This window comes from Magnolia sinica, chromosome 13 (assembly GCF_029962835.1).
Source record: "Magnolia sinica isolate HGM2019 chromosome 13, MsV1, whole genome shotgun sequence".
Lineage (NCBI taxonomy): Eukaryota > Viridiplantae > Streptophyta > Magnoliopsida > Magnoliales > Magnoliaceae > Magnolia > Magnolia sinica.
Window position 1 is genome coordinate 12,138,467 of NC_080585.1, and position 26,709 is coordinate 12,165,175.

Sequence of the window (26,709 nt, forward strand, 5' to 3'; positions counted from 1 at the left end):
ACTGATCAGATGACTAAAACCATCAAATCTAAGGTGTATTTGAGATCAATTTCCATCCGTAGATGGAAAACAAGATGGACGATCTCAAATGAGAAATTACGTTGCCACGTGTGCTGGGGTGAGATGGCCGTACCATATCCGGTGGGTTTCATCATTAAAAATGAGGAATACTTATTGCACTTTGAAAGGGACGCCGATTGTACCATACGGTGCGGCTTCGGTGGATCCCGGTATCCACCGAGGCGGGTGGGATCCCTTATTGTGGGGCCCACCTTGATGTATCTTCCTTATATCTACGCCGTCCATCCGTTTTGAAAACTCATTTTAGTGCATGAACCAAAAAATTAAGCAGATCCAAATCTCAGGTAGACCATAGGACAGGAAACAGTGGTGATCGACCATTAAAAATTTCTTGTGGGCCACAAAAATTTTGGATCAACCTCATATTTATGTGGTCTCTTCATCCAGGTCTTTGCGACCTTGTCAGCAGGTTGACATTCTGGTCTCCTCCATGGAGTTTTTAATGGTGGGGATTCAATAACGACTGATTCCTGTGGTGGGGTCCATATAAAATTTGGATCTGCTTCGGCATCATATTCTAAAATGAGCTTTCAAAATGGATGGACAGTGTGGATTTAAGGCAGATGCATCACGGTGGGGCCCCCCAGTTAGGGATCCACCGAAACGGCGCCCTTTACCATGTCGCACACATGTGGCAGCGGGGCACGTGTGTGCAATATGGGAGTGGAGCTGCTCGTACTCGTTGCCGATTCGAGAAATGTGGATGCCAGCCATATCCCGTGCGAACGTCCAAAGCATACGAGTGTCCAAGAGAAATGGATCAACGGTTCAAATTCCACGCACAAGTGGGGCCCACCTGACGATGCGCGAATGCCATTAGCATCTGTCATTTTGAAAATTAAAGCGGCAGTATTGTAATTTTCTACAACGTCAGTGGTATTTGCAGTTAATTTCGTCTGGAGAAATGATCATGCACAGTGGCTGTATCATAAGTTTTGATACATACATTTTCTTCCCGCAAAACTTGTCATACATGTAGAATATCCTCTCCTCAAAAACAGATGGGCCACAACATGATGATCACTTGATACAGGAATTATTCCGATCCATTCAATTGGGTGGGCCACACTAGTACACGAAATCATACCAACGGCCGTCCATTGACATGGATGATGAGTCCTTTTCTATGTGTTGATTGGTCTAATTTTCATACCAGATGATTATCATGGTTTTTACCACCTTTTTAGCGGAAATGATAATCTATTTATGCCACAAGTTGGCGGAAATAAATTGGCTGCATTGAACTTATGATACAGTGGCTGCATGCATCTTATCATTTCTCTACTCAAATTGTCTCTAGCAGAGAAACGCAATGGCGGGAAAATCAAAAGGTGAGTGAGGGAGATCTCAGAACTTTCAGGTGAGTTTCAATCTCCTTCATATTCTCATTCTCTAAAGAGAGAGAGAGAGAGAGAGATCTCAAAACTTTCAGGTGAGTTTCAATCTCCCTAGTACTTTCAATCTTCTTATTCTCTCTCTCCCTCTCTCGTCCTCTCTCTCTCTCTTTCTATAGAAATGTTAGGTTTTCCATTTCAGTTTTCGTGCTCAGATAGATCTATGGAGATCTTCAACTCCGCTGATGAATCCTAACGTTAGGAACTAGGAAAATCCGATTTCTTCTCCAAAAAGCGGTAAATGAATTCCATTATTTTCACATTCATCGATTTCTCAGTTGTAATTATTCAATCATCCCAAAAAGGAGAATTGGGGATGGGCTTGGAATATGGGACATTTACTTAGTCGAGGAACTCTCACAGTAGGTAACGTTTGTTTTCTGTTGGGAAATTAGGGCTACGCATTGACAGCGAAACTTGGAAAGGATATATATATATATATATATATATATATATATATTCCTGAATTCTTCTCTTTGTCATGTGTGAATGGGGCACATGTGTGTGATATCCAGGCTAGTCATCTGATGGGCCCTACTTGACACTTGCTATGGCCAGGCAATCAGGCTGGTCTGGTCATAAGGTGGGCCTCTTGTATGTGTTGAAATTGAATGAGGGCTGTTGGTCGATTTTTATTTACTGGCCATCTTTTTTTCCCCCCCTTCCCATACACTCAGTGGCTCACCTGTAGTTGTAAGAAGAGTGAAGTGAGGCGGCAACAGGTTTGGGTGCAGGAGCAGGGAATCATCTGTTTCAAAATGTTAGCAGCTATAAATAGGTAGAAGCGGGAATTTGAGCCTGAGTTGAAGTGCGATTTGAAGTGGGAGAGCAGCACCTAGTTAGAAGGATCATGCAACTAACTGATCACTGGACCAGTCTGATTTTACTATGCTTCATTTTTTATATGTGCGTGGCTCACTCACTTAAACGGCGCAGATCTTGCACACATGTGCTATGTTGGTTGGCATCTGCGGGGAGAGAAAGGAACAAGAATACCCTCCTTGGAAGTATTTCTCGCATCTCTCTCTCAGCAGATGTGTAATGAGTTTATCACCATTTATACTTATTCTAAATTTTCAGTTGAATCGAGAGACCTCATAATTGATGATACTACAGAACTAAAGTCCATTGAGATGGGGTTTATGTAACTTGGTTTGAAATTTTTTATAGGTATTTTGTTTAATACTATAATAGTTCATCATTCAAAATTGAAGTTTTTTTAAGACAATTTTCAAATTCAAAATTGATTAGATGTCATTCTTGCCGTCCCAAAAAGTGCTGGTACAAGTCTATGTTGATGATGATTTTACTCTTTCTGATGAATACATCTGAAATTTGAGTAGTTCCAAAGACCTTTTTCTAGCTTATAAGTTATAACCATGATATGTATACATGTTTCTGGCCACCTTCAGAAGTTGAACTTTTGTTTTTGCAGAAAGTTTGGACTCAAACCATTTGAAGTCTCTTGAGTGACTTGGGTGAGTCATTTATGATTAGCAGTCTTCTCTGACTTTATCTTTTATAACATGGTTCATAAATTTTTCTTTTCATAGTTTTATATGGATGTGTAATGACGCATACAAGTTACAATCATAACAATGTATAGCTTTTCCCTCCTATTGTGTTTTTTGTTTCATGAAGTTTATCACTCTATTATGTGTTGGAGTTGTAAGATATGCAGTTCTTAAATATCCTTTTGCAGGTTAGAAACATGGGGGTGGAAAATTACCATGTAATAGAATTGGTAGGGGAGGGCTCCTTCGGTAAAGTATATAAAGGAAGACGCAAGTACACGGGGCAGGTTTGTACAAGCTTAAAAAATAAAATGCCATTCAGCTCTATGTGTTGGGAGACCTTCATTCGCTCATCTGAAAATAATTCTCTTACATTTTGTCTTCACAATTTTATTGTTATATTGATCGCAGACTGTTGCCTTGAAATTTATCCTTAAACATGGGAAAAGCGAGAAAGAAATCCACAGTTTAAGGCAGGAAATTGAGGTATTGTTGCATTAAGTATCACATTTTTATTTTTCATGATTTTCTGTTAGTAACATTTCATAATGAGCACTTCCTTTTTTCAGTGGTGTAAGATATATACGCACATACACAGTTTGCCATATATGTTAGGAACTATGAAAGGGGAGATTTTAGTCGACTCTCTCTGAGTCTTATGGTGAGGTGGTTTGACTTTCTTCTCTCACTCGAGCATCGCTGATGTATGGAGGGTTGTGAGTGAGATTGATCATTCCTTATTTTCTCCTTTCTAATAAAATTAGTATTCATTCAAAAACATATATTGTTTGCTGCCATGACCCCACTGTTACTCTATTTTGCTTTAGTTTCATGGCTGTGTGGATTACAATGCTTGAGATCTCTTGGGCAAAGTCTTGAGTTATTGAAGGTATGCTGGGATTGAACCCATAACGCTGAATTCGTACGCACAGAGGATGATTCCAGCTGAGCTAAGGGCTGAACCCCTTCAATGAAGTCAGCTCCCCTTTGCCTGGGATTGAAAGTCAACCATGACTGTTGGTGGCTGATTAAATGTGACTTTAATGGTCTTTTTATACTTGGCTGATTGGATTAAAGGTCTTCCTTTGAATTTTTCCTGGCAATATTTTTGTTGAAATGGTTGTTGTAGACATGTAGTATTGGTCAAGATGACATGATCTCATCTTTGTCAGTATTTTATTTATATGATTTGGTTAAGGAGGGCATCTTCTACTATAATCTCTATTTTTATGATTTTCTGAAATGTTCAGATTCTAAAGAAGTTGAAGCATGAAAATATAATCGAAATGCTTGATGCCTTTGAGACTCCCCAGGAATTTTGTGTTGTTACAGAATTTGCACAGGTACTAAATTCTTTTCATGGGGGATTAACTTGGTCAGAACATGTTCTGACTCTTTCGCATGCGATGGATTACAGTGGCTGAATAATTTGGCTCTTGTTTACTGTGTAGGGTGAACTCTTTGAAATTCTTGAGGATGACAAATGTCTCCCAGAAGAACAAGTTCAAGCAATTGCTAAGCAGTTGGTATTTTCACTATTTATCTTGGTGTTTGTACATTCATGTTTCTTTTAATGTTTTTTCCTTATGTTTTCTACATGTTTGCTCATTTCTTTTAGGTTTATTCATTATACTTCTTTGTATAGTAAATGTTGAACTGTTTGAAATTTTAGGTGAGAGCTTTGCATTACCTACACTCTAACCGCATTATCCATCGGGATATGAAACCACAGAATATACTCATTGGGGCTGGATCTATAGTTAAGGTTAGCCTTTCTAGTATTTGGAAATTTCTGTTTTTTATTTTTTATTTTTTGTTTAATGTTTATTCTTTTCAAATTGGACTATGTTTCTTAAATTGTTTCACTTTCTCCTTTTAGAAGCTAATAACATTTTGTTCATGATTGTTCTTTCCAATTCTTCTACCTGTCAGTATTTCCATGCGTGGTATCATCCCAGGAAAGGAGCTCGTTCTTCTCCTGTTCTAACCTTCATGTCTATGCATATCAAACCCTGGCAACATTGTGTCTTTTGATATTTTGCAATGAACTGCTTAACTTTGTTGTACGAAAGTAGTGGAGGTATACTTTGCATTTCAAATCTATGCTTCGTCCAACACGATTCATATTGTCTGAGTTGTATCAGTTTCTGTCCAAACATAAACGAGTCACGACTCTGATAGTCTGGGAGAGTTGTACTGGTTTTGGTCCCATGCGAGTCACACTCCAAAACTGCTACTTAAATCCATGTATCCGAATGCCAATGCATGTGGCTTGTGAACCTATCTGCCACATTGATGTTTGTAATTTTTACAATGCATTCGGTGTCTTCAAACTCAAGTGAAACTCTAGTTTGTTTCTAACGGGGTGTTAGTTTGCATTTGCTTAAGTTGGAAGATAGTTTGAATTTGCCATCATAATCAAGTATTTTATTCATTCAACAACGAACAGGTCGTGGTTACATAATAATTCTCCACACATTACGTCCTTTGGAAACCATTTATTATTTATTATTCTGCTTCTAATGAATGCATCAGTTTGTTCTGTAAGTCTGAACATTGAATGCTGTTCAGCTTTTAATGCTATTGACATTTGACAGTGCATAAAAAATGTTACTGATAGTTGTTTAAATATTTAGTTGCAAGCCAGAATTCGGAAATGTCCCTTGTACTTGTCATGATTCATGAGTCTGTGCCTTGGCAACTCGCCATGCTCGTTTTGAGGCCACCCTTAAAACTCTTGCAAGCCATAAGGCCCATGACGCACTTCTTTGGCTTATGTCACAGCTTTGTGATTTTGGATTTGCAAGAGCAATGTCAACAAACACTGTTGTCCTGCGCTCCATAAAAGGTTAGCTTTTCTTCAATACCAAATACCTATTCTTTCCTCTTGGCATTTCTGGAGTGGAATGGGGTTTTTAGTTTTATCTTATCACTTTATTGTGTACCTTGAATGCAAGTTATATCTGTTACTCTATATTTACTTTTGGATCTATAACACATTGATCCTGGGTATTATCTTTGACACTCTGGCTGGTCATGCCCGGTTGTGCTCATGTGCGGGGATCAAGGCCCCACCTCGTGTGGAAGCTTCTGTTGGATGCAAGTGTCTACTAAGATTCTCACAACTGATATTCTCCAAGGAGACTGTTCCTAGTTTATGTTTCTTTTGTTGGAAGCAGTATAGTTCGTTAGTCTTCATTCATTGTGAGGTGGCTTGGGGTATATGAACTTTTCTTTTCTTTTTTTTATTGATCTTTTTTTGGTGGCATGTGTCCTTCTAGGCTCTATTAAGGACCTTATGAATGGTTGGCTTTTTGCTCCTTATAAGCTGGGGGGCAAAATCCTTTGGAGGGTGCTTGCTCATATGGATATGTGGGAAATCTGGAAAGAAAGTAATAGCAGAGTCTTTGATGCTGTGATGAGGGCAATTTCAGTGGACAAGGAGAAGATTAAGGCGTCCCTTATAAGGTGTATTACTTCCACCGACTTTAGGGGTGTCTCCTCAATGGACCTCCACTGGTGGAGCTTGGTACATGGTAGCCTCCACCGTGACGGCGGCGTAAGTTGAACTGTTGAATGTTGATTGATCTTCTCTGGGGAATCTTGGTCCATTGGGTGGGTGGTGTGCCATGGGATGAAAAATCATGTTACTTGTCTTGATTTCTCTGGTCCTTTTTAAGGCGGGGGGATGGGATTTTAAACATGGCAGAGTTAGAAGCTATAACAGCTGGGTTGTTTCTCTATTGTGAGTTGTTTGCAGGGCTGCTCATCTTCAAAGGTTACTTGCGAACCGGGAGGGTCCGCTGCTCCTTGGAAGCATTGGATGATAGTGCGTGGTATAAAAAATAGGGCAGTTGGTCTCTTTATTTTGTATAGTCACATTTCAAGAGAGGCTAGTTCCATTGTAGGTGTTTTAGCAAAGGAAGATGTATCCTACCCTACCATATGTGTAGCTTCTAATCCATTGCTTCGATTCTTTTCAATAAAGTGTCTTTGTTTCTGCTAAAAAGGGAGAGCATTGATTGGGTATAGCATAGTGCACTAACTTGTCCTCCAACCAGAATTTTCTGTCAATTGGCACCTGTGGAGGACATATGTACCATGCAAAGAGTAGGTCCTAGTGTCCTACCATGAAATTGCACCTGGAAAGAAAAAAAAGAGGCTAGCTAGCCTCAGGTGGGCCATACATGTATCTTGAGTCATACTGTTGATTGACCATTCATGCCAATGGTGTGGCCCACTTGTTGAGCAGGCTGGGGCATGATTTTGTGCCAGGTGATCTTCATGGTGGGGCTTACTATTTTCATGGTACGTATGTCCCACACAAGTGATGGTAGGAAAGACCTATTTAGACGACAAGTTGGCATACTTCTGGCTATGCCTGATCAGTTCTCTAAAAAAAAAAACTTGGGACTGCTAATTTGAACTTGATCCCCTTAATACTTACATGCACTCCTACTTTGCCAGAAGTGACAGCATCAATTACTGTTCTGTTTGGCTTTAACATGCCAAAACTATTTGCAAGAGTTTAAGTGCATGAAATTTGAGCACCACAACCTGAATCTGCCCAAGGCTTTGGTATCTTGATTAGCTTTTAATTTGACAGGCAGTTTTTTTCTGAGCAAGTCAGCTTGGCGTATGAGTAGTTTCTTAGTGACGTCAACACTTGAGTGGGCATGACATAGTGATTAGTGACCTTGATCAGCTCGTGAGTTGATATTAAATATTGACCTGTCCACATTAAGCATCTCTAGCATTCTGATAACCATAAACCATCTGGATTTATTTAGATTATAAAGCATCTGATGCTGAAAACTCTTGCAATGTTATTTTCTTTCGTGTCTCTGAGCTGGTAGTGAGGACAGATAAATTCTCCAGTCCAAATGGCTGGACGGTTAGTTACTATCCACCCAGTGGATAACTTCCAACCTAACATGTGCATGCCACATCCTACCTGTTCCACTTCCACAGGCACAACGAGGATCGCCTTGTGAAAATATCAGCCCCTTCCAATCATTAGGAGGGCCACCATAGCAAATGATGTAACAAAGTAGGTATACTTGATGAGTGGATGGAGCTGATTTCTGCACAAGGTGATCTTCATGGTGGGGCCAAACTATTGGGCATGTTGGATGTTGCACACACATGACAGGTTGAAAGTTATCTTGTGGGCGCTAGGTGGATGTGAACTGATCATCTAAGCAGTTGGATTTGTGACATTCTCTAGAATATAATTCCATAAATAATACGACGACATTCTCAATTCCTGTCACTTTTAATCTTCTCTTTTGCACTGTTTAGGTACACCTTTATACATGGCTCCAGAATTGGTGCGTGAACAACCCTACAACCACACTGCGGATTTGTGGTCTCTTGGAGTTATTCTGTATGTACAATAATTAGGCCAGATGTCTCTTACTTTTATTTTTAATTGAATATCTCCAAATCAACTCGATTCATTTATCACTGACATATTCTAGTTATTGTCTAATTCAAAAAATTTGTTGGATCTTATTATTCTCATAATAATAGGAATCTGCTAACTATAGCTCTTTCCTTTTGAGTTCTTTTCCTGTGTTTTCCTCTGGCATCTATTGGCTAGGGAGAAGGCCTGGAGCTTTCCGGGATTTGCACCCTGCTTTTAGTTGATTGTGTCATTTTGCTAAATCAATTATAGATTATAACATGGTTATTTGTGATTTTTTACTACCAGTGGATACTTAAAATTCTCTATTGAATGGTTTGGTGCCTTTGCCAATATAGCATTTTAATTCTCAAAAAAGGCTTAAGGTGGTCAATCACCTCTTTATTTGTGAGAGAGACAATCACGGTGGATTCAGTCTTGATGCACATTCATAAAGTCACTAGATAAATCAATTTAATAATATCTATTGCTTATACATAAGCTGCTCTAGATTCGCGAGTTTAAACTTTCTAAGAAACGAGGACCAGTCGCATTGTTGATATTGACTGCGATGCCTGCATTGATAAAAGCAAACTGTAGCTATTTTTGCTCTCCCTTGCTGTTGAGAATATTTCACATGTATAGTAATATATCATTAGATACTGATCAAGTAGGCCAACTTTTCTTATGTGGTTGCTTCTCAGTTCTCATTGTACTCATTAATGGTTTTCATGGCTAGCATTTTATAAAATGTCTAGAATATGTTTGGTGGAAACAAGATGGAAATGTATTATTTTATCAGAGATCTTTGTTGATGCATTTGTGGGAAATTAGCCTCTTATACTTACCGTACACCATAGCTTAATATTTAAAACATTTTTGGAATAGAACGGCAGGATGACCAGCGAAATTTAGGGAAAATAAATAAATAAGAAGAGTAGCCACTAACTGAAAGAATCTCAATCTTTTGAAGCTTAGAATCCATATAGCCAAATAACTTGAACGTTAGATTCAAAGTTTGAGTGAATGATTCCAGATATGGTCTAGCTTCAAAGATTCGAGTAAGGGCCTTGGTTAGGGGGAAGGAGGGTGTGAGGCACCTTCTCTGCCCATACGTGTATATGGTTACCACTTTATGGGATTCGAACTTTAAGGATTAGTGCTCTAGGCAAAATCCCCCATTTTAGGAAGAACCTCCCACACTCGTCCCCATCACAATGGCCAATAGGCTGTTCTTCGAGGGTGAGGTGAACCCTCACGAAGATTCTTGAATCTCTTAGATCCTCTTACTATACTCTGTTCTTGATATCCGAGTAGTTCCTCTACTCTTCTCTCATAAGATGGGTTCTTAGGAATATGAGTCTTGGCTTAGCCTTAGAAATTTGAGAGGAAAGAGGAATCTTAGAATCTTTCCCACTGCAATGGCTCGTTGGTTGTTCCTTGTAGACAAGCTGTACTCCTGCGCCGATTCCTAAAGAGAAGATTCTTGAAGCTCTTAGATCCTCTCACTGTACTCCTTAAGGCTTTTGTTTTCTCACAAGGGTTGTTTCCTAAGGGAATGGGTTTATTGGATCTCGATTTGAGGTAGCTAAGGGGTGGAGAAAGGGGCATGAGAGAATGATTGAGAACCTATAGTGGTAGAGAGGGTTTTAGTTTAGCCTTATCCATAGATGGGAGAGATGATTGGTTATTTGGATGTAGTTTGAGGGCAAAGGACATGTCGCACAATTCTATTTGCTCTTGGGTGTGTGATGACTCATGGCACTCTTTGATAAGGTCTCAGTGGGTGAAAAAAGAGCTATTTATGGGTGATGAAATGTGTCATAATCACGTCGTGTGCGGGTAGGAATCCATTTCCTCCATGCACGTAATGATTCATTATTGTCACATGTGGGACTGCACATGCAAGCTGACATATGTGTTGATGCGGAATCGAATTCCTGCGCACATATTAGTTTGGGAAAAGAAAACTAGGGATAGGAGCGTGCCCCACCCCCTTCTATTGTGGAATGATTCGATGCGTTGAATAGGTCTTGAGGCACTCTTCGAGGGCAGTGATAGATGAGAAGCGGGCCCTACCGATCCGACCCAATCAAATGATTTTGATGACCTTAGTGTTAGGTGGGGTGTCTACAACACTAACTACACGATAGAATTTTGTATTGTTGCTTTTAAGATAAAGTACATGGTAACATCAATAAGGGACTGTTTGGTATTCCAATTACAGCAGTAAATGGCTGTAAATGGGTAATGGTTATTTACTCTTGTAATTGCGTGGTGACATCACTAACGTTTGACTGCAATGATGATTTTGCTACATTGTTTGTTTCACCCAGAAATCACTGTAAAAATGGTACTTTTATAATGTGGAAATGTAATGATTGCAATTTACTTTATCTACTTCCTTTACAAGTGTATTTGACTCATGATTTACAAGCCACAATTGTTGTTTAAACAAACACTTGTAAATGATAATGATGGCTCATTTACTTTGCATTTCATAGGAAATTGGAAAACCAAACAGGCCCTAAACTAACTTATCAAGAAAGCCTATGAAAGAAGAACATTTGTAGAAAATGCAATAATTAGCTAACTAGGCATGCATAGTATTCAATGCTGTAGATCTATTAGGTAATACTTACTCTTGTGGGGGGATTTTAATTTTTAGTGTACATCTACATTAGTAAAGCATTAACCTGAAATTCAAATAATTTGGAAGCAACTATCATGTTTTTGAGAGGTAATATGGGGTCGAAAGTGTGACCTCAATGTTGAACTGTACTTTGTCTACCACTAAGGCACATGCTAGAACCAAAAGGAACTATCCTTTGAAAGACAAGGAAATCAATTTCAATATTGGACGAACTTATAGTGGCCATTTGGATTCAAGTAAAGTTGTATTGATGCAGACAACTTGTTTGTGGTTTACCAAACCCATTTATGCATGAGAACTTAGGAAAGCAAGGACAATGTGTCCCCAAAATATGTTTGTTAGCAAGGATTGCATGTCCTTGCAAAAAGGTTCAATAACAATGAGGGTAGCTTGTCCCTAATTTGGTACATGTAAGGAACATAACGTTATTTACACATGAATCACATATGCCACATGTGCGACTATCCAAGTTCAATCACCCCACGTGCAATCACCATCAATCTTCAAACCCCCAACATGCGCCGCATGTGTCACTATGCATGTGTGCTATAAATGCTATATGCGCCACCATCCATTCTAAGCTTCCCACATGTACCACAGTCCAACCTTACTCCTTGATACAAATAAGGAATAGAACTATTTGTCTTGATAGCATGACCGAGATAGCTCGCTGCAACACAACTGGGCCTAGGCGGCCTGTGTGGGACGCAACTTTGCTTGCATTCGTAGCAGCCTCACAATTAAAAAGAAGGTACCTTTTGGAGTAAGGTCAAATAAAGCTCGTGATTCCAATATTGAAGATTCTTTACTCACTACCTACTTGAAAACTAGCATTTGTCAAATGATTCCTGTAGGTGGCTTAGCACTTTGAGCACAGGCATGTTGAGTATTTCATTGAGCCGTCAATGTTCGTTTTCAGATTGAATAAAAACTTTTCATTTGCTCTGAAAATGCTCTCTCACAGACTGAAAAATAGTTATTGGGCATGGATAGGTATGAACTCTTTGTTGGGCAGCCTCCATTCTATACAAATTCAGTGTATGCACTTATTCGGCACATTGTCAAGGTCAATCTTCTTCCCTAGTTTTATTTTATTTTATTTTTTTATTTTTAAACCTTGTAATGCACTGCAATAGACTGAATGTATTTCTCATGTCCTTTAACAGGATCCAGTAAAATATCCGGACAACATGACTCCAAATTTTAGAAGCTTTCTAAAGGGTTTGCTTAACAAGGTTTTTATGTGAAGACCTGCTACTTGGATGAGGCATGGCTATTTATAGCCTTTATATACAACTTTCGTCCATATTACAATGACTTCCATAATCATGGCTTGCAGGTACCGCAAAATAGGCTAACTTGGCCTGCACTTCTTGAACATCCATTTGTCAAAGAAAGCTCAGATGAGCTAGAGGCCAGGGTAATATTTCCTTAAGCTGTACTCAAAGCTTTAAAACCAGTTAAAGCAATAGCTTCTATACATTGGTCTCAAACTCTTTTCTTTTCTTTTGTGTGTGTGTGTGTGTGTGTGTGTGTTTTGCTTCTTTTATTGATGATTCCAAGTCCGAAATAACTGGTTAACCATTTCCAGGAAATGCGTGCTGCAACAGCTGCATCCAGGGGATGTGATGCAGCTTGGAGGGGAGAAGTGAACCACACTCTTAGCTCAACAACTGGATCCTCTGCTGCCAGCCTTGAGAGTGGGACCTTTGCTTATTTCTTATTTTCTGGATCTTAATTTTCTGTTATTCTTTGTTCTTTTTAACAATCCTAACATTATTCAATACAGGCAAGAAACATTCTTCTGCTGCTATTGAGAAGAACAGTGCTCAGAGGCTTTCAAATGATAGGCGAACTGACATTCTGTGCTCCAACTTGGACAATTCTTCACAACAAGAGGTGCCCTCGGGGCTTACAGTTGTTCCTTCAGGTATGATTCATCACTTAAAAAAGATTGTTGTGTAAGTTCCCAATATCAATAATTTTTATATTTTTGTTTTCTTAGCTTAGACTAGAGCATTTTGGATGATGGTTGAGGGAAATGTAGGGTGGTGAGCACTTGTTCAATCCTGCCTTAGCTATCAGTAATTCTTTGGCAAGCTATTTGGAACAGATGGAATGATGGATGGTTAAAGGGAAATGATGCAGATAAATCCAAGGGACTCATATCTGAGTGCCCAATTTGTGAAATGTGTAGCAATCCAAAACTACCTTTTATCCACATCCAAATTACAGAGATTCAAACTGAATGTTTCTATATACTTGGAAAGATCACATGCACGAAACAAAACTACAATAACTCTATGTTTCTTTGATTATGAAATGATTTTGCAATACTCCAACTTCCATAAAAACATGAGATGAAATGAAAATCAAATTCAGAACGTATGGAGACAATAAATGAAGAGCGACTTCCAATGTGTTTAGGTACAAGAACAAAGATGCATTCAATGGAAACCTGGTGCAGCCCATGTTCCAATGCAGCTCCAATGGAAGTACCGTTGCCAGTAAGAAAACCATAATGCAACTAGTTTCAGTGTGGGATTTGAAAATATACCTAAATTATCTCCAAATGATGTATTTATACACACATGCGCGTACCTAAACTGCCCCTGAAGCATCTATATCTTGCTAGTTGACAAAAATACCCAAAGAAAAACCTTACAAAAACAAGTTTTCCCCACACATGTGCCACATTCACTAGTTACCACAGAAGTCAATAAATGAGTAGGCGATTTGGTCTTTCTTGTACATGCCTTTGATTGTGGTGTCAAAGGTGTTTGGTTTTTATCATATTTCTGAGTCATTAGACTGCTGGATGCATTTTAACTGGGCAAATGAAATGTTTTGGTTGCCTTTGGATGGGTTGCTAAAACAGAACTGATGAATTTTAAAAAAATTTTAGTTTATTCTTGGATTGTTGTGGCTTGTGTATGTGTGTGGATGGTATGATTTTGGGCAATTGGTTGCACGTCAATTCTTAAGTCTTCATTGATCAAGCTAAAACGGGTAACATGTAACTGGGCAACTTTTAGTTGTGGAGCTGCTTGTGGGGCCACTCATTAATAACCTTAATAAGATGAACATGCGATCAAGAGTGGATCTGTATCTAATTCATGTGGTTCTTTTCAGGTTTTCCTTTTGTTTTCTGTGGGTCAAGTTGTGATGTCCTTGTCATAATGTATAAATTTTATGTTCTCTTATATTAATTTATTGTGTGAATCAGTTTTCCATGGTCATTTGACACAGGACATATTTATGTGTGTTGCTCCTTGCACTTTATTGACACATTCTCTCTCTCTCTCTCTCTCTCTCTCTCTCTCTCTCCCCCCTCTCCTCTCTCTCTCTCTCTCTCTCTCTCATGTTTATAATGGCAACTATACCTCATATGGTTTCCATATTTCCTTTTGCATTGCTTATATGCCATATCTGGCTGTGAAATTTAAATATTCTCATTTACGAGGGCCCTGGGATTACATCCAATTAATGACCAAGCTATTTACTGAACACACTACTGTGCAGGTTATACTTTTTTTAGCAAAGTTAGAGATGCAATAAATCAAACACACACACGCACGATTCAACATGCATTTCTTTGACAATTGATCTCACTTTTCCTACGCCACCTGATATGATTTTCATACAGTGGTTAGCTTATTTGAGATCCTACCCCTTTTCAGACTGTCAGGTGTTGGATAAATTGGAAAACAACTCTCGAACTGTCAAAGGAGCAAACAATATTGGTCAAGATAATGAAGCACTAGCACATGTTTTGCTGCCGTTAAAAACCTGGTCCGGAGGACCATCGAGTGCTTGCAGGTGAAGTTGTTTATTGTTTCTTGAATCTTTCCTTCTTGATTATACCTCTATTATTTATTTGTTTATTTTTATTTTTAAATGTTTCTGGACTGTTACAAGGCTGTTACAGCTTGTTTTTTCTGTAAGGGCCGTTTTGACTGCACAACGGTTACGACCATTACTATTACGTAACGACCATTACATAACTGATTTTGAATACCTCGCTTATGAGTGTATTGTGTTGAAGGAGTTTATCTATAGTTGCATAAAGTGTGAAGCGTAGTGGCAACAAATTTGGGTGTAGGAGTAGGGAAATGTCTCTTTTAAAATGTAAACAAGCTTCTTTTTTTTTGGGTGGGGGGGGGGGGAACCTGCTTTTACCAAAAAGTACCCGAAAGTTTGATAAGCACCAAAAAGTGCTTTTAGGGGGTGTTTGATTTTTCATTTATCATTGTAATTCATGGTAAATGAGTAATGATCATTTAGCAGCAGTCCCAAGGTAACATTGACAGGGAACTTGTTTGCAAAGCTTCTGGCTTCATAGATTACATTCGTACAATTTACACATGTAAAAGTTGTGGGGTCCACTGTGATGTATGTATCTTATCCATGCCGTCCATCAGTTCCACCATCTCATTTTAGGGCATGAGCCCAAAAATAAGGCGGATCTGAAGCTCAAGTGGACCACACCATAGGAAATGGTGGGAATTGAACACCTAACGTTGAAAACTTCTCGGGAGCCACAAAAGTTTTGGATCAAGCTGATATTTGTGTAGACACTTCATATATGCCAGTGTGATCTTTTGCACAGGTTGGATGATTGGATACACATCCTTGTGGGACCTAGGAAGGTTTCAATTTTGAACCATTTATGGGCTCATGCCCCAAAGTGAGATGGTAAAATGGATGGATGGCGTGGATCACACACACATCACTGTGGGACAAACAGATTTTAATGGTAACCAATCCCTCTTTGATTTCATTCATTTGATGCTATTTTTGAGGCGTAGTCATGTAGTTATTTTCCTCTCAAATAAACACCCCTCAAAAGTCATTATTAGCTATTTACCCTCATTTACATATATAATTGAAAAGCAAACACCCGTTAAGGAAATGAAATGATTGAATTACCCTCATTTACTTTTTTTCCTTTTATAAAACCCATTGGAATTGTGCATTGTGGGCCGGGCCCACATGGTTTGTGTGTGACATCCAACCGTTCAACATGTATACCTAATCAAGATGATCAAATAAACTACAAATCATGCAGATCCAACATCAGGTGTGCCCCACGTTATTTTTTAGGTTTACGGATGGTGTAATTGTTTTTTAATGGTTGTGGCCCCGTCAATGATTGGATCACCTTTTTATTTATTTATTTGATCATCATAATGGGGGATACCTGTTGTAAGGGTTGGATGTCATGCAAACAACATGTAAACCCCACAATCTTGAACTCCATCACTTGGACATTTGGGTTGTTTCAACCTCTAAAAAGCATGCTCTAATAAATTCAAAATACCCAAGCATTTTTTGGTAAATCCATAATTTCTGAGGAATTTCGTGGTAAAAATCACCCCCCCCCCCCCCCCCTAAGAGTAACGAAGATTTGATTAAAAGAATTGCAGGCAACAACTAAATGGGAAAAGAATACAAAGAGGGGGACCCTTAGAATTTACAACCCCCAAAAGGAGAGAAGATCACAATCAGCTACATCTTTCAAAAGAGAAGCCCACCACCATCTCCTTTGACCTTGATTTGTTACGAAAACACCGACTATTTCTCTCTTCCCAAATAACCCAGCACATAGTTGAAAAGTGGGTTTGGGCGTAAACCTGACCGACTAACAACGTTGTTCTTGGATCAATTTAGATGACCCATGGGGCACGTCTAGGTCCAAAAATTTGATCGGAATTACTAAATGGGCTGGGTTTGGTTCCTCTCAACATCAACCCAACCTGACCAAACCTAGACCCAGTTTTTAAATGGATCCAATTTGGTTCATATTAAAATGGACCCGATCTAGACCTAACCCAGGCCCAAGAAAAAGTAGTTAATTAAGTTTGTGGATTTTTATTTTCTTTTGGGAGACTATTATGTTGGGGTAGCCCCTTGAAACCAATGTTTATATTGCTCCTGACCTATTCATATAATCATTTTCCTTGACATGGATGATGATCTATTCATATGATTGTTCATTCATTAGCCTAGTTATGGTGTGTGGAACATGATTTTATCATTATGGGTTTATTTTCCTTTGGTATTATAAGATTGGATACATTGGCCCGTGGTTTGGAAGAGTTGTGACCCATGAATATTAATGCCTTGGCCATGATCATGCAGGTGCTTGGGCACACCTATTCTATTATGATTGGTCATCTTATTTGAGGGGACTGACTTGGTGTCAGGACGGACAACCCCCATGATGGGGCCTGGCTTGGTGTCAGTGTACCTTTGCCCTACCCCACATGGCTATGTGAATGTATTATGGATGACTCTGGGGCCTTCGATCATTCACATTGGCAGGGAAGCCCATCATGCCTAGACGAGGGATGCTTGCAATTGTACTAGCTCTGCTAAATCCTTGGACCAAGGTGTGTGGATGGGGAGATCTTGCTTGACACTTATTTGGCTCGCTTTATGAGGGTACCTAGAAATCACTAAGGGCCTGTTTGGATACCACCAAGTAAGTTGCTTTTTCTACTTACAACAGTAGATAAGTGACTTATTTAAGATAAGTAAGTTTGGTTTATGATTAGTTATAATAACTTTTTTACATAAAAGTACATAATCACTTCATTTAAATTTTTTAGCTTTTCTACTTTTCGTAAGTTGCCGAAGAGAGGCATCAAGAGAGACGAAAGAGAGGAGAAGCTGACAAGTATGTTGTTTGCCAAACATACTTATCTTCTTAATAAGTAGAAACTAAGATAAGCTACTTGTGGAATAAGTAGCTTATCTTAAACAACTTACAATCTAAACGGGCCCTAAAAGTGGGTGTAGTTGGGAGGTTTCATCATAGTTGTTAACGTTCACACGGTCTGACAAGGGATCTACTTGGTTCACCCGGGACATCAGCATGTGACTTGCTCTTGGGGTTTGAACCGTCCATCAAATGTTTTAAAGACTGACCCTCCACATCTTCTTCATTCTACATCCTTCTCTTTGTTTCTCTATGAGATTTATATCTCACTCCATGGTATTAGAGCACTATGTAGTGAGATTTATATATCAATACATAGTGTTCCCTACCTTTTTAATTTCTACCCATTACTTTGCAGGTAGTAATCGTATTTATGCATCTATCGTAGGATAGGGTTCCTTGGGAGAGTGGTTTGATAGCTGCTTGATCATGGGTCTTCTATATTGTGGCAATTCTTATATTTTCATCGCTAAATATATCATTTTCATTTTTGTATCTGTCAGGATATACTTTCCATTAGATAGATGATTTCTTGCTCATATTGAACCAACTTGAGCGCATTTTAGTTTGTGAAAATGCTCATTCTTTGCAACTGTTTTTCATTTGTCATGAGTGATCTAGGTCTAGTCTTTTATAGGCTGTTGACCTTTGAACCATGAAACAAATTTACGATGATGTAAATTTAGTCTGTTATGTGTATCATATGATGCTTTGAATCCTTATTTTTATTTTCTTTAGTCAATGTTTGTAAGCAAAAATATTTTCATGTTGGTGGAAAAACATGAAATTGGAAGTCTTCTTTCATTGTGACACTTGTAAAATTACCCTTTTTATTTACATAGAAACTTGTCGCTAGTGGAATGCTTTATTACTTCTCAATCATTCTATTGCAGTTCTCTCTAGTTGTTATTACACATAGTAGTTCCTTGTGGTATTGCTTGTCTATTCTCAGGTTCCATTATATTTGTTTATCTTCTTTAATGGTCAAAATCAACTCCTTCCCGTTCCAATAAAACTAATTTTGCTTTCTGAAACCTGTACAGGGATCAGGATGCTGCCCGCGCAAACCAGTCGTTCAGAATTATTACAAACATAATTACAGCTGGGGCTCTTCGCTGCAGTGCAGTAGTTGATGATATGATATGCACGCTTCTTGGGTTCTTTGGTGTCACTGTTAGCATGAATTTTCCCGATGGTACTGATGGTAATGCTTTAACCCTAAAGGTACATCTCTTTGGACCTGGAAAATTGAATTTTTGAAATTGGTGATACAATTTAGGCATTTTACATGTAAATCTCAGAAGAATATTAGTCTTTCAGCCATTTATTTGGCGCAAAAGAACTTGCAATACAAAGTTGCTTGCAGTCGTGTTGGTGTTTTATTGTCATTTTAGGAGGTGATATTATTGTAAATTTTGATTTATGCAGTGCCTTTCAATTTTAAAGAAACTGCTGGATAACAGTGGAAGTGGAATGGGTAATTCTTACAGCCGTCATTGGGTTGCTATCACAGAACTTTACTCGCAGGTCTTTCTCCTCCAGTGTAATCAGTGATCTTCAAGAGCTTTCTGTGATTTCATTTTCATCTTCCCCTTTTGAACTTGCAGGTTGTGGGATATACCAACGATGCATCATCTGGAAGAGTGTTATATGAGTCCACTGCATGCGTTGCCGTCATTTTATCTCGAGTTGCTCGTGGACTAAAGGCATCTCTGTCGGCTGTGAGTCCTGAGGTGGTCTCTGCCCCCTCATCAGTGCCAGAAACTTCAAAAGAGATATTGGATCATGCTAGAACATCTGGCATCGTCGATCTATTGTGTCTCTGCTTAGCCACTTCAGGGTCAAGTCTCATCTCTGGTTCTTCAAATATGTTACCTGCAGCTTCTGAAGCGTGCAAGGCTCTATGGGCATTGACAGATGCACTGGAAATTATGTCCACAAAAGGACATGCCAATCTATTTCCTTTGAATTCTTTCCGAAGCCATACTTTGCTTCGGCTTGATATCAAGTGCAACAACCAAAGTACAGTGCTAGAGACACAATCATCTAAAATTGTTGATAGAGTTGCAAGAACATTCCTTAAATCAAAACCCATGCAGGTTGCTACATATTATTGCATTCACCAAGGCTTAGAATCTACGTTATCGGCTGTTATTCAGGTGCCTTTTCTCTTTTGTGCTAATATAACAACACAACATCTCTATACTGATACATGCATGCATTTTCACTAAACAATTTATACCAGCAATTTGCTTATTGTGCTTATGTGTTGTAGTGTTTATGTTTCAAGAATCAGAAACCTTCTGTACTGTATGGATACACTACATAAATGACTGGCTTTCAATTGCGCACTTGCCTTTTTGTTTGTTTGTCATGAGATTCAATGCACTCCCTTTTCTCTTATGGATTTGGAACTTGTCAATTTTGCATATCTGAGTCTTTTAAAGACTTAATTGCACACCTATCACCTCTCTTCTTTTCTGGCCTTTTGCAAAACATCTGTTAATCCTTGTTTTGTTGTTCTGAATGCGTCAAAGACAGTTTGTTCATGAGGGGTAATTTGGAAGTCCTCTACATTTGAGGAAAAAGGAAGGTACTGTATAGGCTTTGAAGTTTGTGAATCCCATCTGAAGAAGCCAATGGAACCTCATTATTTGTGCAGGTCTGCAACTGCTTCAGTCAATTGGATTCATGAGCTTCCAAGCCCTTGGATTTATGAGTTTCCAACTAGAAACTGGAGAAGCAATGCCTTGCATGAATTGTTCTTTCAGCAGTTTATCTGAATCATGATTGTACAAAATTGTCATGCTTCTGAATTTCTGTAAATGCTGACGTGTTGTTTGCTGTTTCAGCTCATGTTGAGGATCTGTATTTCTAGCACAGCTACCTGTGATGTCCTCTGCGGCCTGCCTAATCCCATATCTAATTCTACTACCATCAGTGGAAGTGGTGATGGAACAATTGTTTCAGACATTTTCACTATATTATCTCTATGTGCTTCTACTTTAAACAAGGAACCATCCACTGGAGAAACATGCAACCAAAAATGCAAATTGTCCAACCCACAGGCACTGATTTTGCATTCTTGCCTCACCCTGGCAACAATTGCACAATGTTTGAAGTCAGCCGGTAGAATTTCTGCATCATGCATGCTTACTACTACTCAGAAAAAACAGCGTGCTCGGCTTTCAGTTCTCGCACACCTGTCTTCCTCTGATGATAGGGCGGCAAGCTCCTTTCAACCTCAATGCGCTGCTGCCATGTTGGCTCTCGCATCTCTTATATCCCTTGAAAGTGGAGGTCCCGTGAACTCCCCAATCTTCGAGTCTGCACTGCCTTTGATTCCTCCTACTGCAACCTTGCGTGCCCACCTCAGGCTCATGTCGTCTGATGAAAATGAAGCAGCGACTTCCAAATGCAAAGGGATGCTCTCCAACTGGCACGGACTCAGGGATGGGTGTGTTGGGTTGTTGGAAACAAGACTGAAGTGGGTTGGACCACTAGCCATTGAGCAAGCGTGTTCCAATGGTATTCCCCAGCTACTTCTCTATTTGTTGGTTGATGGCCTTCAGAAGGCCTCCATGCAAGGAACAGATGGTACAGAGGATCGAGTTGGGCTATCACCTGTTGGTGTTGTATGGACAGTTACTTCAATATGCCACTGCCTTTCAGGTGGTGTGTTCCGTGAGATTTTGTTTAGGAGGGAACATGTTAAGCTCATCTCTGGTTTGATCTCTGAAGCACACCTTAAGATTTTAAAATGCTGGAGTGGGCCTGGTGGCGGAAGCAATGGGATTAGAGATCTAATCAATGCCGTAATTGATCTTTTGGCATTTCCTTTTGTCGCGGTACAGGCTGTTACTGGCATGCCATCAACAACCGCATCAATCAATAGTGGGTTCCTTCTCAACATAGGGTCACCAGGTGGAAGAGTAGGGATGGAGAACAAGGACATGGTTAAAGCAATTGAGGCAAACATGCTTCAATATGTTAAAATTCTTATGGAGGTCAGATCTTTAATCTTTTGTTATTCAGACAGTGGATGGCTGTTAACAGTTCTTGACGGAAGTGCTTTTCATTGGCAGGTTGGCTTACCAGGTTGTATTCTTAGGTGCTTAGAACATGTGGATTCAAAAGATTTAGCAAGGCCTGTAGCTTTTCTTGCTAAAATGATAAGCTATGAACCTCTGGCCATTCAACTTCACAGAGATGGTCTATTGGATCCAAGCAGAATGAGAAAGCTGCTCGAGGGTTCTATACCTAGGGAGGTGGTGCTGGACATTCTGATGATAGTTTCTGATCTTGCTCGGATGTCGAAGGTCAGAAAATTGATCTGTTTATGTGTTTTTTCATTGCACTAAGAAAGTTATATTTCCAACCTTTCTTCTCTCATGGCCAGTTAGTGCAATTTTTTTTCCATGTTGCCCTGTCAGCAGTATTGTCCACATCTGCTTTCTGTGATGTGAAGCAGACAACTGAGACAACAGACAGTAATTGAAAATAATAATTTGCTTTGATGGTTACGTATGCACATTTCTCTTGTGAGGTGACTGTCATGATCTAAGCCTTATTCCAACTAATTGGGGTTGGCTACATGAATCGTGTTATGCCAATCCACTCTATGAAAGACCATATTCTCAGTTAAACTATAGGTAATCAATCTTTTCTTACAACCTCAACCAGTGTCCTTCTGGGACATCCCCTTGTTGGTAGCCTTCAACTCGAACCAACTCACTCTTAACCGATGCAGTTCTTGGTCTTTGAAGCACATGGCAAAACCATCTAAGCGGCACATCTCCATTTCATCCACCCTGCTCTAATTTTATGGGCAACATCTTTTTCAGTATCTCCATTCTATTGAATTATCAACCCAAGATTTCAGAATTGGTCATTTGGGAGTACTTATTTTTTAAGGAATGACGTAACTGACCTCACACATGTCATCCATAAAATGTGCATTGTTGCAGGATTTCTATGAAGCCATAGACAAGGCTGATTTATTGGAATTCTTGAAAGATTTTCTAAGTCACGAAGATGCAAATGTGCGGGCTAAAGCTTGCAGTGCCATCGGCAACATGTGTCGTCACAGCTCGTATTTTTATAATTTGCTAGTAAGAAATGGAGTTATATATTTCTCTTTTTATTTTAACTAGATGCTGGTTGTATGTGGTTATTATGCTTATTGATTCTCCTTATTTTGCCCTTATTTTAAACATCCAGGCAAGGCATCACATAATCAGTCTTCTCATTGATAGATGTGCTGACCCAGATAAACGTACCAGGAAGTTTGCGTGTTTTGCTGTAAGAACTTTCCCTAGTTAATATTTGTGATTCTGAGTGTAATGTATAGAGGCTTTTGTGGTTTTCCCACCTCAAATATAACTATTCGGAAAATGCGCATTTTAGGGCTGGGATGGCATTTCCAGGAGACTGGTGCTACTGTGAACTTCTCAAAGTATAATTGCTAAGAATACATGGTTTTCTTTGCAAGGATATCCCTTCCTATCCCTACAACAATTTCAATTATGTATGAGTTTACAAACCAACATCATGGCGCTCTTTAGTCTTAGAGGTTTATATGCTGCTCGATCAAATGGAGCAGTGTTTTAGTTTTTTTTTTTCGGCCCAGCATTGGTGGTGGTGGGGAACACTTTGAATGACCTAAACCATTTCTCTATGGGCCTTGTCATGCATGGGCCATGCCCTTATCTCCTCTATCAGATATGTTCCTAGAGATATGATGAAGGGGGATAATTACAAACACAAGGCTGAATCAGATGGTTAGGATCATTTGATGGGGGAGTTTCAGGAGTTGGCTGGTCAGAGTTGGGGGGAGAGAACCCGGTGCTTCTGAAACAAAAGTGGGTCAGAGTTGGCTGGGTCCTTATTCATGCCTCAGTGGTAGACTCACAAGAGTTTCAACACGAGGTCATGGGTTCGAGTACCCATTGTGGTGAAAAACTATGGTGGTGTAGTTCATGGGTGTGTGTGGTATGTGAGTGTGTTAAAAAAAAAAAAGCAGTTCAGTGTTGGGAGTCTATAAGAGGGCAAAGCTAGATGTAATAGGTTGGGTCTCCTGCAATAAGGACTTTGACAAAAGTGATTGGTTTTTTTTGTATGGGCTCTAGTTTTTCTATTTTGCCTTCAGCCCTTCTGGGGCTCCTTTTTAATAAAAAGTTTCGTTACCTTGCAAAAAATGGGGCCAATACAGGGCTGATGCATTTTCTTCCTTTTTTTTTACTGTTACATGACCATAGTGGTTGTTATGGCCACTGTTACCATTATTGAATACCTTGGACTGGAGTCACTGGACTGAACGAGAGTTTATGACATTGGGCCCTAGAGAATTCAAGTTCATGTGCGAATATGAGATTCTGGTATTGGAAAAATATGACTTTCTTGTCTCTCCAGGTGGGAAATGCGGCATACCACAACGACATGTTGTATGATGAGCTAAGGAGATCCATACCTCAGCTTACAAATCTATTGCTTACAGGAGAGGAAGACAAGACAAAAGCAAATGCTGCAGGTGCACTAAGCAACCTTGTGCGGAATTCCAACCGGCTCTGCGAAGATATTATCTCCAAAGGCGCTGTGCAGGTTATTAATTGGGCTTTTGATTTTTTGCATCTGTCTGATATGCTAGCATATACATATCAAGGTTTTAAGTTGGTTTATCTGGTATCGTATCGTTCACCACCGATATGGCCCCAATTTGCCCTGCTTTGCCCTTTTATTAGACTGTTTTGTGCTAATCAGGCCAATACTGCCGTATCATTTGTGGGCAAACAATACCTTAAACATTGATGCATATATCGAATATGATAATATTTTGTTAATGGGGGCAAGACTTGTGAATATTTTCCACCATTTTATGAATGGTGGTGGCTCATTGATGTGCACGTCATTCTAGATTGTCTGAATCATGGTCCCATTGTGGATAGACTGGAGCCTTGAAATACACCTCTTTGTATTGGTCAGCAGTCCAAATCAAACAGCCTTTATTGAACAGTAAAATTGTCTGATCAATGTAATTTTTTGGGGTATGCAGCATTCAATAATAGGATGCAATTTGGACGGTCTAGATCAACTTCCATGTATGCCACCTGTACATTTATCTGTCATTGCCATTTGAAAAACAAGCACATCTTGTCGCCCTTTACTAAATAGACTGCAGTAGCCAGTCGTAGATTGGTTTAGTTATTACTCTTTCTTTCTTCTTCTTCCTCTCTCATTTATTATTATTATTATTATTATTTTTTGAATTTAGTTAAAGCCAACTCTTCAGTGTTCTTGATTTTCCTTTCTTAATGTAGTCATTGGCTCTGATCAAAATCTGCTCTCTTGCAGGCTTTGCTCAAGCTGGTTGCTGAGTGTTCAATGGTCGCATTGAGCCCAAGCAGACGAGATGCTGTGAACGAATCCCCACTGAAGATCGCACTCTTTTCCCTTGGGAAAATGTGTGCTCACATGCCTTGCAGGCATTTCATCCGCTCGTCCGAGTTCTTCCCTATCCTAACACGTCTGAGGCAGTCTCCAGATGCAACAATTGCCAATTATGCTACTCTCATTACCAACAAGGTGTCCGAGACATGAATGGTCTGTATTCTGCATATGTTGGTATTGCATTTTGGTCCTTTTTAGATTGTATAGAGTGCTTAGATATACTCAAGCATACAGTGGCCATATACATGCTGTAATTCAAAACTTGAATACCACAAATTGTTCATCCATATATGAGAAGTATTTATTCTATGAATTCTGTAGTTGGGATTTTTTATCATCTCATCTTACTGTGACTGTCCGGTTCATCTCTGTTTGACCATTTAGTGTGCGAGTTGTGGTGTCTGGCAGTCTGCGGCAAATCTTTAAAGATTGGATGATCTAGTGTAAGGTGTGTATATTTGTGCTACATTTGGATATTTCATTGGAATTCTGGTATTTTCATGCGTCTGTTTATCTGGGCTTATATCTTGCACAATATCTGAGTATCAGTATGGTAGTGCACCATGTCTGTGGATAATTTCACCGATGGTTATGAAGAGTAGAACTGATCCCCGCATGTGAGGGTGGGAAAAAGGTGTGCACGTACCATTCGATATGTAGGCATAGGTGGTCAAACAGGGTGATGGTGCGTCGGGGTCTGCCTATCCTGTTTGTGAAACAGGCCAAGAATTCTAGCCCAAACCTGAGCCATGACCCATTACCCTGTGGCCTGCCCGTACCCACTTAAAAAAATCAAGCCCAACCCTGACCCAACCAATTTTATTGTATTTGGGTTGGCTCTACCGACCCGACCCACCCCACTGCTCATTATCTTGGCTTGAACCCACCTTGAAAGCCGGTCAGGCCAATTGACCTAACCACCCCTGATTGTCAACCGTGTAGAAAAGGGGCACCAGACTCATGTGTGTTCGAGATATGGCCTATCTGAGTACTGGGTATATTATTTCGATGGGTTTTCATTTCCTCTTTAGATGTGGACCATTATAACCTCTAACACTTTCTCCCAAGAGGTCACTTGCTGTACGGTTTAGGATTGTCCCATGGGTATCATTTATTAAAGAGTTTCAACCCTACCCTATCCATTGACTGGTGCACTTTGGTGATAGATCTAAACCCTTGAATTAGTCAATCACCTCTTGGATGGACCATAGCCCAAAAATGGGGACGATTTGGAAGTTTGCAGCTAACATATCCATTACTCATTTTTGGACGGTTGAGAAACGTTTAGAGGTTTTTTCCATAAAAGTCCATAATCAAACGGTGTTTTACCATCCTCCCATCCATGAGGTTACTCATCCATCCAACTTCTTGCATGCATGTCCAAATTTGGGGGCCCCATTAGCGGTGGCCAATAATACCCCATCAGGGGTGAGTCTTCAATTCCCACAAATGGGACCGCGTATCAATAATCCAGACCATTGGTCTATTCCGTATCA

The 26,709-nt window shown here is 39.6% G+C and overlaps 1 protein-coding gene across 2 annotated transcripts; it reads left to right on the forward strand.

The window, feature by feature from the left end:
- Positions 1–1,402: 1,402 nt before the first annotated feature.
- Positions 1,403–25,526, forward strand: LOC131222831 (serine/threonine-protein kinase TIO). Of its 2 annotated transcripts, XM_058218038.1 has the most exons (25): positions 1,462–1,513; positions 1,618–1,712; positions 2,911–2,953; positions 3,178–3,276; positions 3,401–3,475; positions 4,240–4,332; positions 4,441–4,515; positions 4,662–4,754; positions 5,774–5,837; positions 8,291–8,375; positions 12,040–12,112; positions 12,213–12,281; positions 12,386–12,466; positions 12,638–12,746; positions 12,836–12,976; positions 14,727–14,865; positions 18,811–18,991; positions 19,196–19,294; positions 19,375–19,926; positions 20,620–21,774; positions 21,853–22,086; positions 22,735–22,878; positions 22,988–23,068; positions 24,179–24,367; positions 25,118–25,526. In XM_058218038.1, the coding sequence occupies exons 4-25, from the start codon at positions 3,187–3,189 to the stop codon at positions 25,361–25,363; spliced, it is 4,068 nt and encodes a 1,355-aa protein (XP_058074021.1). In that variant the 5' UTR covers positions 1,462–1,513; positions 1,618–1,712; positions 2,911–2,953; positions 3,178–3,186; the 3' UTR covers positions 25,364–25,526. The 2 variants fall into 2 exon arrangements, with proteins under 2 accessions (XP_058074020.1, XP_058074021.1); XM_058218037.1 differs by lacking the exon at positions 1,618–1,712 and having other exon boundaries at positions 1,403–1,513.
- The last annotated feature ends 1,183 nt before the right edge of the window (positions 25,527–26,709 follow it).